Source organism: Miscanthus floridulus, chromosome 1 (genome assembly GCF_019320115.1).
Source record: "Miscanthus floridulus cultivar M001 chromosome 1, ASM1932011v1, whole genome shotgun sequence".
Classification (NCBI taxonomy): Eukaryota; Viridiplantae; Streptophyta; class Magnoliopsida; order Poales; family Poaceae; genus Miscanthus; species Miscanthus floridulus.
Window position 1 is genome coordinate 22,715,100 of NC_089580.1, and position 9,929 is coordinate 22,725,028.

At 51.2% G+C, this 9,929-nt stretch overlaps 2 protein-coding genes across 2 annotated transcripts; both read right to left on the reverse strand.

The window, feature by feature from the left end:
* Positions 1 to 432: 432 nt before the first annotated feature.
* LOC136475921 (protein NRT1/ PTR FAMILY 2.12-like) lies at positions 433 to 3,235 on the reverse strand. Its single transcript, XM_066473587.1, has 3 exons — positions 2,995 to 3,235; positions 2,285 to 2,502; positions 433 to 2,055 (listed from the first exon to the last, which is right to left on the reverse strand). Exons 1-3 carry the CDS (start codon positions 3,134 to 3,136, stop codon positions 529 to 531), a joined length of 1,887 nt encoding a protein of 628 aa, XP_066329684.1. The 5' UTR covers positions 3,137 to 3,235; the 3' UTR covers positions 433 to 528.
* A 4,824-nt stretch (positions 3,236 to 8,059) lies between these two features.
* On the reverse strand, positions 8,060 to 9,708 carry LOC136475931 (glycerol-3-phosphate acyltransferase RAM2-like). The gene is made up of 2 exons (XM_066473592.1): positions 8,692 to 9,708; positions 8,060 to 8,581 (listed from the first exon to the last, which is right to left on the reverse strand). The coding sequence occupies exons 1-2, from the start codon at positions 9,706 to 9,708 to the stop codon at positions 8,060 to 8,062; spliced, it is 1,539 nt and encodes a 512-aa protein (XP_066329689.1).
* Between the last annotated feature and the right edge of the window lie 221 nt (positions 9,709 to 9,929).

Below are 9,929 nucleotides of genomic sequence, written 5' to 3' on the forward strand. Positions count from 1 at the left end.
GAACCAACCAACAAGTATGACAAGATAAATACCGAATCACAAATAGACACCAAAATTTACGTGAAAACCCCTTGCGGGGAAAAACTACAGGGAACGACGAGGAAGCAATCCACTATAAAGATGAAGATACAAGAAGTGAGAGCCAACAAGATTGGGGGAGGCTCCAAATTCCCTCCGATTTCACTTTCTAATGGATGGGTTTAGTAGATCAAAGCCTCACCCCTCAAATCTCCTCTCTCCCTCACTCAACCCCAAAAGGGAAGAACAAGCACCTACACAGAAGGGGAGCGCGGGCTCCTCATTTGGGCTGGTTTGCCCACCTTGCAAAAGTGCCCTCGAAGTTAAAGAATGTTACCAATGAGCCCCTATACAGCTAACCATATATATAAGCATTATTTTGTATAATATAGTTGGTCAAATGATCCTTGTTAATGGGAGCTGCAACATCACATATACAAAGAATGATATAGAGCTTGCTCCTTTATTTGAAGGGGATATACATGCTACATGCCTGCAGGCATCTAGTTACTACATTTTTTGTATCGCAGCCTCACTATCGCTTGTGCCAGCACTGTCACATGGAAGTTGAGGTCCAGGAGAGTCAGCAGGCTGCTCGCCCTTGTACCGATAGAGGTGGGAGCATATGAGGAAGTAGATGAAGTTGACCGCGCCGAGCACGGCCATGGCGTAGTAGAAGTAGTCCAGTCTCCCGACATTGATGTCATCGCTGACCCAGCCCGCGGACCCGCCGTGCCGCCTCGTCCTCGCGTTGACGATGTTGACCACCAGGGTGGCCAGGTAGCTGCTGGCGCCCTGAGCGCAGTAGAACGCCGCGTTGGCCAACGTACGCATCTGGTCAGGGAACTGCGTGTTGTAGAACTCCATCTGCCCGATCATGGTGAACGCGCCCGACACGCCCATCAGGGCAAGCTGCGGCGCGAGGAGGAACACGGACAGCGGGGACATGCCGTCGCCGTGGCCCAGCGCGGAGCTCCTCCGCCTGCGCTCCACGACGGCCGCGAGCACGAACGCCAGTGAGCCGACCACGTGTCCTGCGCCCTGCCTCTGGAGCAAGGTGATGCCGCCGCTACCGCTATTTCCCGCTCCCGCCTTGGTGAGAAGCTGCGCGGCGCGGACGACGAGCAGGTCGTAGACGGGCACGAAGAGCGCCACGGCGAGGTAGAACACGGCGAGGATCGACACCGGCGGGATGGTGAAGCGCCTGCCCATGTGGGGGTCCATGGTCACGGACTGGATGTACGTGTAGTTGATCATCTCCGTCATCACGACGAACCACACCACGCCGGAGACCCACACGGGGACGATCTTCACGAGGCACTTCACCTCCTCCACCTGCTGCACGCTGCACAGGTTCCACGGCCTCGCCGGGGAGCCGTCGTCGGCCCGTAACTCGTCGGCGTCGGTCACGATGGCCGCCTTGTTCAGAAAGCTGAGCTGCAACGTGAGCGGGAGCCTGAGGACGCGGGGAACGTCCCCAGCCGCGGACGGATCAGGCTGGTTGTGCTTGTTGTACAGCACCTCCTCCTGCCGCCGAGAGTCATCGGGGTGCGGCAGCCGGAGCCTGCACTTGCGGCAAGACGCGACGGCGACCCGCGCGACGCTCGTGAATATGCTGCCCTCGGGAGGCACGTAGACGTAGACCGCGGTGCCGGCGAGGAACACGGCGAAGGCGACGAGCGTGAGCACCGTGGGGATGGCGAAGCCGAGGCCCCAGCTCACCTTGTCCTGGACGTACACGATGACCGTGAGCACCAGGAATGTCGACGTCATCGCGATGGCGTAGTACCAGTTGAAGTAGCGCGTGAGCCCGGCCTTCTGCCGCTCGTTGGTCACGTCGAACTGGTCCGCGCCGAAGGGCAGGGCGGTCGGGTTCGTGCCGCCCGCGGACACCACGAGCAGGCCCATTCCGACGTAGAGCACGGCGCGGTGGAGGCCCGACGGGCCGACGCACGTGCCGGCTTGCTGGGCCACGGCGCTGCACGACGGCGGTTTGAGCTGACGGATTGTCGCCGACAGGGTGATGACCACCATTCCCTGTATGATACCCAGTGGTCAGCCACTCAGTGAGACCATTTTTTCCTCAAAAAATGAAAAAAAAAGTCAGAGAGACCATTTGTACAAGCGACACATGACTGGTATTTTTCCTTAGTCCGAAACAAGTGTCATTTGGGTTTGCAAAATCTTTGCCCATTGGTGTGGAGACAACAGCTAACAAGTGTCTTATGATGGATAATGAATGACATGAGGCTTGATAACAACTCACGATAACCCCGAAAACAGATCCGAACAGCATGGTTCTGAATCTGCCCCAGAAGGCGTCGGCGACAAAGGCTCCAACAACAGGAGCGAAGCTGTACATGCCAGAATAGACGTTGTTCACGTTTGTTGCAGCATTTGGCTTCATGTTGTAGCGGCTCATCAGGTAACTCGTGAGGGGCGTAGAGAAGGAGTTGGTCGCCATAGTAGCTGCCGCGAAGAAACCTGCATTGTGTCCGATGTCCGTGCACGCACAGGAATCACAAGATTGAAAGCAATGGGTGAGATGAGACTCATTCATCTAGTGATCGTTTTGCACGCACAGGAATCACAAGATTGAAAGCAATGGGTGAGATGAGACTCATTCATCTAGTGATGGTTTCTGTTTCTTTGTAGAAAATCAATCTAGCACTCCCATGCCGACCAAAGAGAGACGAGACAGCACAACCAGAGTTTTGACACAACTGTTAATTTTTCAAAAAAAGAGTTTTAATTGACACAACTGTTAGTGAAGAATGTGAATATTTTGAAGGACTTGAAAGCGCAGCTTATTTTCAAACACTTCCTAGCCCTTGAGCAGTAGGGATTTCGATGCAAGAATCTGATATGATGCTTGATTTTTTTTTTTTGCTTTGAAACAGTTGAAAAGTAGAAAATTAAACAGCTGATGAAGGAAATGCATATGCATGAACGAAGCTAAGAGAAGGCGTGAGAGACCGATGATGAAGGTGACGGCTCTCCATCCTCTATGCCTGCGATGGCGTCCCCCATCGCCGGCAGCCTCTTCTCCCAAGAGGCTCAGCGCTGCCGTGGGCCGGCTTGAGGCCATGGATACTTCTGGCCGTCTACCCGTGCACATCTGTATCAACTGCGCTGCTCTTCTTGTTGAAGGAGGCAACAATGGCCGGTCTGCGATCGAACTTCCGATAGGATGGCGTTCACTGTGCAGCGGATGGGAGAGGAGGAAGGATGGATGGATTGATGAAGGGGGTGTGGCGTTGCACACCAGTATTTGTACCGGCCTGCCCAGAGAAAATTAATCTCTGATTTGTCTCTTCAGTCCTCGTGCAGCTTGGATACAGGGAGTTGTTTAAGTGGAGGACAGGAAAGTAGAGGCAGTGGAACATACTCTGCTGCTTCGTCTCGCGCACCTGGCCGCTGTTCCACGTCTCTCGTGCGGAAAGCATGCATTATATATGCAAGATAGTGAGCCGTGGTCAAAATAATGTCTAGCGACGTTCCTCTCTTTTATTTTTATTCTAGTGTAGTACATCCCTTGCCGTGGCTAATGACCCCGGATCCAATGACCCGCCGCCGCATTCATGGTCTTCTTCGGGATTACAGTCCCCGAGACTGGCGAGATTCAACCGCTCGCCGTCATCTTTTTTAGCAGCGAAAAGTTTTATCCTATTTCAACCTGGAGATGTTGCTAATCTTACCCGAATACAATAGAACGGCATGTCAGCATGTGGCTAATGGACTTAAAAAAAACATATTATCCTTTGGAGGAAACTATCTAGTGCCTTCCTAAGTTCCTACACAACGAGTCAGGGTAATAAGAAACCAATAGATTCCGCTTCTGGAAAACGTGAATGTTCTAGATCGAGTATGAGTAGTATGCTTACTTTTATTCGAGTACAATACATCTAATCTACGTACCTTAATTATTAAGTTTTGATTTGACGTTTTAAACGAAGAAAGTATAGCCTTTTACCTTAAAAATGAACGCGCTCTATATGTTGAAACTTCAAAACTTTCTTTTAAAAAACAGTTTCAAACCTTAGTTGAAAGCTATGTTTTGAAGATCGTGACATGTCAAGCGCTAATGCTCCACCGCGGGCGTTCCTCCCGCGTCCGTCCACCTGGACGCTTCTAGCAAGGCCTACGGACCAGCCCACATGCTTGCTCCCCTCACCCGCCACGGCATATACGATTTCTCCAAAAAAACGGTTGTTTGAAATTTAGACAAAAAAAAAATTTGGACATATACGTGGCACTGTAATCTCTACAAGTTTCCACCGCTGGTTTCTGTCCACACATTTGCTCCTCGCACATCATCTCTCCAATCCTATTCCTGCTCATGTTGCTGCTCTTGCTCTAGCACAAGGCTCTACACACGCAAGCTGTTGGTGCTCGTGCGTGCCCCTGCTCCCCCATGTTGTTGCATCATCACCGCTGCCTCCATCCCAAACCGCCGCGCCACAGCTGTCATCCGCATCCACCATCTGAGTCGTGGTGTCATCGTCGTCATCGTCGCCGCTCCCACCACCCACCCTGTGCGTCGTCGCTGCCGCCACCGCCGCCCCCACCCCGCCCTCTATGCGTTGCCGCCCAACTCCGTGTTGCCGGCAAGCTTTACACCGGTGACCTCCACGCGCCGACAAGCCTCCATTCGGTCAAGTAGTAAGGTGACATTGCGTTGAAAGCGCATGTTGCAAGCGTATGTTTCAAGTGTTTCATTTAGATGTTGCATGTGTTTCATCTAGATATTGCAAAAGTAGATTGGGATGTTGCACATGTTGCAATGGCTACACATGTACGTTGCAAGTGTATGTTTTAGGTGTTTTCAAACGTATGTTGCAACTGTATGTTTTCTAAATGTTTTAGCTGTTTCAGACTATGTTGCGATTATTTCATCCAACTGTTGCAAGAGTTTCATCTGGATGTTACAAAAGTAGATCTGAATGTTGCATATGTTGCAATGACTATACTGTTATGTTTCAAACGTATATTGCATATGTTGCAATGGTGGAGCGATGTTGCAGAGGATATGAGATAAGACACGAGCCAGAGCGCTTGGACCTGGCGACGGCCTTGGACTCCGCGGTGGCGTCGAAGCTGCACTCCATCTTGGCGTAGTAGTCCATCATGGCCTCTGACCTGGTGCCGACATTGGACTCCAGCAGCGCTAGCTCCCGCCTGGACGTGTCCGCGGTGCCCGCGTGGTCGGCGTGCTCCTCCGCCTCTAGCGCCGCCAGCGAGGTGAGTAGCTTGGTGATGGACCGTCCTCCTCTTCCCCAACGGACAGGAAGAGGGTGGCGTCGCATGAATCCCTGGAGGTATGGCACGATCGTCTATGTCCTTGCCCTTCCAGGTGCTCAAGTTGTGCGTAGCCCGCGAAGGGCAACGGTGGAGGAGCAGGGCCGGTGTTGCCCTGTGGATGGGAATGGCATGCGTTCTTTGACCACATCGGCTAGCGAGGCGCAAGGCTGAGGATGAGCAGACGCGGGCTCGAGAGCAACGTCCGGACGCATCCTGCGGCCGGACGTCCGGGCGCTAGCCCTTCCTATGTCCAAAACGTTCGTTAAGTACTTGCGAGGGCCGAGGGGGATAGTTAGTGACATGCATGATGATGGGGCAAAAACTCTGAATGGATGTCCTCTAATCCTCTTATTCTCAGGAACCTTGATGAAAGTAGTTGTACTCGACGTCTGCTTAAGCAGGTGAAGACACTATTACATAACACATCGGTTCCTAACGTCATCCATGCCGGTTATCTAGCCAGCGGTACGATAGCAACATGCATACTAGCCGAGTATCCATGCATGCTGTTGTCTACATAGGCACAATAAATAATAGTCTATCACTATGGGCTCTAATTAAATGTGTCTGTAGGGATAATAGGATATCCTATCTGATTAATTGCATCCTGGTACTGACCTATCAGTTCTTAATGATGTGTTAGTACAATTTCAAATAGTTGTTCTAGACGACCGTTAGAAAATATTTCTACCATTTATTTTAAACAAGTATTTGAATTGATTCTTGTACATAATTTAAAGACTTTAATTGAAAATACTTGTTCTCAATAAATTATAGAAAAATATTTGCCTCAATGGATCAAGGTGATTCTCATCTCTCAATATATGTGGTGTGGCTAACCTAACCTGCAATGAAACAGAATACAAGAGGCTGAGGATGCCATTTGGCACAAAGAAACATATTGCATTGGCTTCCTCATCACCCCTTTCGAAACATGCCCTGGTAGACTTGGTACACATAATTGACAACTGTTCTAAATGATTTGGCAGAAAACACTTGCCTGAATTTATTTCACAGTTTCACACATGCATGATTGTTGAGCACATGTGGCCAACCTAGCTAGAAATGACTGTTGTGACAATGTGAGTTTGAGCAACTTTCTGACTAGGTTAATTCCAAGATTAAGCATGAATTTGCAAATGTGAATGCCACGAACTGAATCCACATATATATGAACATGACAATTTCAATATAATATAGAATGGATTCTTTACAATTCATATTCATCAAGGCATAAAGCATGGCACTAATTTTACAAGTTTAGGTAGGCAAACACTATAAACATATCTACAAGTGTTATATGCAATATAAATTTCTCCTGGTGCGGGATACCGAACCAACGGCCTTTCAACGCCTAGTTGGCTTATCTAAGATCACTAGCTAGTGTGACGGAGACAATGCAATTTTTGTGACTTTTAGGGCAGCAAGATTGACAAAATATGACCACTGCACTAGAGGCTAATAAGGAAGCAATGACAGTTCAATAAAACAGCCCTAACTCCTAAGCAACAGTATGTAAAGCTAACAATAGTGAACAAATAATCAAGTCAACACAGATAAATTCACTAAAACTTAGAATATTATCTACACCGTCACACCAATCTCACTTGGCCCTTTTTCATCACCGAGCAACAAACCTACCATAAGCATGCAATTTCCTCCCAATAATAGCACACAAGCACTAGTTATAGCAAAAAATGCAAGTTCTAAATGTAAGTGGACTAAAAAACGGTCTTACTCCATCTGTTCACAAAATAATGCAACTATGGGATCCGTGGTAGTCAAACTAACTCAAGTTTAACTAAGTTTATATTAAATAGTATTAGCATTTATGTCAAAATATATTCTATAACTAATCTAATTATACTTATTTTGTATAATGAATATTAGTACTTTTTTATATAAATTTAGTCAAAGTTCAAAATGTTTGACTCGTCGAAAAGTGAGAATTGCACTCTTTTGTAGACGAAAGGTTACTTCTAGGTGTATGATCAAAGTAGATATTGAGGTAAGACACGCACATGCATTGTCTCACAAAACTGACATGCCCCCTCTATATGCTGAGGTCAACACGGGCACACATTTTCGCATATTACAATACTACTATTGCGAGAGTAAATAGTGAGGCCAGTTTGTGGTTACTATCTACAAAGGTAAGGGTGCTCATGGACACTCCCCGTGAGGATATTAACTCCGGCCAGTAGACCTAATCGTTGATGGCCACAGGGAATAAATCAGACATCCAACTCAGTATATCAGGGATTGGAGGCGTTGAATTTGTAGCCTATACTACACCAGACGTTTCATCGATTCATCAATTGTATTTTGGGCTGGTTCCGAAACATTGGATCTTGTGACATGTCCGAGATTTTGGGATTGAATTGGAGAATTCGGCATGGGACTGTACAGTGGTTTTAGTGTTCAACGGGACTTTATTCATCTCGAGCATCGGCTGCATCGACCAAGACTAGTAAGAAAGAGGACGATGAAATTGGATAGAAAAAATATTTTTTATTTCAGTTTTTTCACATGTAATTTGAGAATATAGTATGCTGAGTTTTAATATAATAGCTTCCTTCTGTTCAAAAAGAAAAAAAAACAATTACAGACGCAGGTATCTTTTCTAATAGCAAAACAGACGCAGGTATCTACTACGTGCGGAAAATATGTAGCACGGAAGCCCGCGTTATTATTGGCCTTTTAATCCGAGGCCCGTTAGGCTTCCACAATATGCGCTAAGCTAGCAGCCCATGACCTTCTTCTTGTCAATGTTGGGCTTGGACACGACGGTGCCGTCGTTTCCGGCGAGCGCCTTGTACTTGTCCTTCCGGGTGAAGTTGGTGCACTCGTAGGACAGCGTGGACGCGATGAGCCGCTGGATGTAGTTGGCCACCTCGTGGCTGCTCTTGCCGCCGCCATTGCAGGTGAGCTCGGCTGGGAGCTTGTTGAGGAACGTGACCACGTACCCGGGGCTCGGGTTCATGAAGAAGTAGAAGGGGTCCAGCCCCTTCCACCCGCGCGCCGTCGTCCCGTGGAACATGCTCATCTGGTTCTCCATCGCCACCGGCACGATCTCGTCCGTCAGCTCCGCGAACAGCGCCGAGAACCGGAGCAGGAACGGCTCGCGGCACGTCGTCCCCTCGGGGCAGATCACCAGGTCGCCCTCGGTCAGGAGCCGCCGGATCATGGCCGCGTCGGCCGCGCGGTCTCGGGTCAGGCGCACCGTGCGGATAGGCGACAGAATTTCCGACAGCCGCGAGACCTGTTGAGAAATCAACAGCATAATATCGGTCAGTGTTGGTTGATCAGTGGATAGATTCTTTGATGTGACTTGTTGCATGACATGCGGCATCGAAGTCGCATGACAAGTACCGAGTAGGTGACGGCAGTGATGGGGCGGCCCAGGGCGGTGGAGAGGAAGATGGGGTCGAGGAGGGTGCGGTGGGAGCAGATGAAGAGCACGCCGGTCTGGCCCGTCTCGCGGCTGGCCGGCGGCGGAGGGTTGCCCCTGATGGTGACGCGGACGCCGAGGGCTCGGAACGCGTGGTACACCATGCGCATCGGCAGGAGCGCGCCCGCGGCGATGCGCAGGCACGCGAGCAGGAACCCGATCGGGATCCAGAGCACGGTGAGCAGCGCGAGCGCCGGGGACGGCTTCTGCACGAGCCGGCCGTCGTGGAAGACCACCGGCTTCGGCAGGTTCTCGCGTGGCACGGGCTTCAGCTTGGGCGTCGCCGGCACGACGTAGCCCTCCTTGCACAGCCTCATGAACGGGTAGTCCGTCTTCCTGTCGCCGAGGCCGACCTCGGGCGCGACGTCGTCGCCGAAGGTCCTCCGGAGCGCGTCCGCCTTCTGCTCGCCGACCAGGACGCCGGGGGAGCGCACCAGCCCCGTGGCGCGGCCTCGCCACACGACGAGCTCCGTGCCGACGACGACGTCCGTGCCGATGTACTCCTTGAGGAACGCCTCCACCATGACCCGCGGGTTCGCGGTGAGTACGCACCGGCGGCCGCACGCCGAGAACACGCGCCACGACTCCGGGTGCAGGTCGGCGCAGTAGAACTTGGGCAGCACCGCCCGCGCCACGGCCTCGATGTCGGCGACCCTGGCCCCCGCCATGGACGAGAAGATGAGCACCTGGATGCCCGCCGGCTCGGACACGAAGTAGTAGAGGAGCCCCGCGAGCGGCGCCAGCGCGATGAGCAGCAGCAGGCGCAGCACTCCGCCGGTCTCGAACGCCATGTGCGCGAAGTACGGGAAGGAGCTCCGCCCGCACAGCAGCGTGCCGTCCAGATCCGCCACCACCGTGTCGCCGGCCCGGTCGTTGGACGAGCACTTCTCCACCGTCGGGAACGGCGAGGCAGCCATCACCGTCGTCGTCTCCCCCATGATCTCCAAGCCCTCCGGAGCTAGCTAGCAGCTGCTACGCAGTACGCACGCACCAGAAAGCACCAAGCGTTCTACCCTTTGGCACGCTTTCTGGTGTGTTTTATATGCGGACCTTGCGCTTTTCCATGGCGGCTTTATATAGACGAATCGAGCTGCAAAACGCAAAGGACAAAATTCAAAAGGACGTGTATAGAAGAAACCGAGGAAAGGGACGCACAAAG

Coding starts and splice junctions, on each gene's coding strand:
- LOC136475921 (XM_066473587.1), bottom strand. CDS start 3,136: ATGTGCACGGGTAGACGGCCAGAAGTATCCATGGCCTCAAGCCGGCCC. Junction 2,503..2,994: donor AGCCGTCACCTTCATCATCG/GTCTCTCACGCC, acceptor GACACAATGCAG/GTTTCTTCGCGGCAGCTACT. Junction 2,056..2,284: donor GATCTGTTTTCGGGGTTATC/GTGAGTTGTTAT, acceptor GGTATCATACAG/GGAATGGTGGTCATCACCCT.
- LOC136475931 (XM_066473592.1), bottom strand. CDS start 9,708: ATGGGGGAGACGACGACGGTGATGGCTGCCTCGCCGTTCCCGACGGTG. Junction 8,582..8,691: donor TCACTGCCGTCACCTACTCG/GTACTTGTCATG, acceptor ATTTCTCAACAG/GTCTCGCGGCTGTCGGAAAT.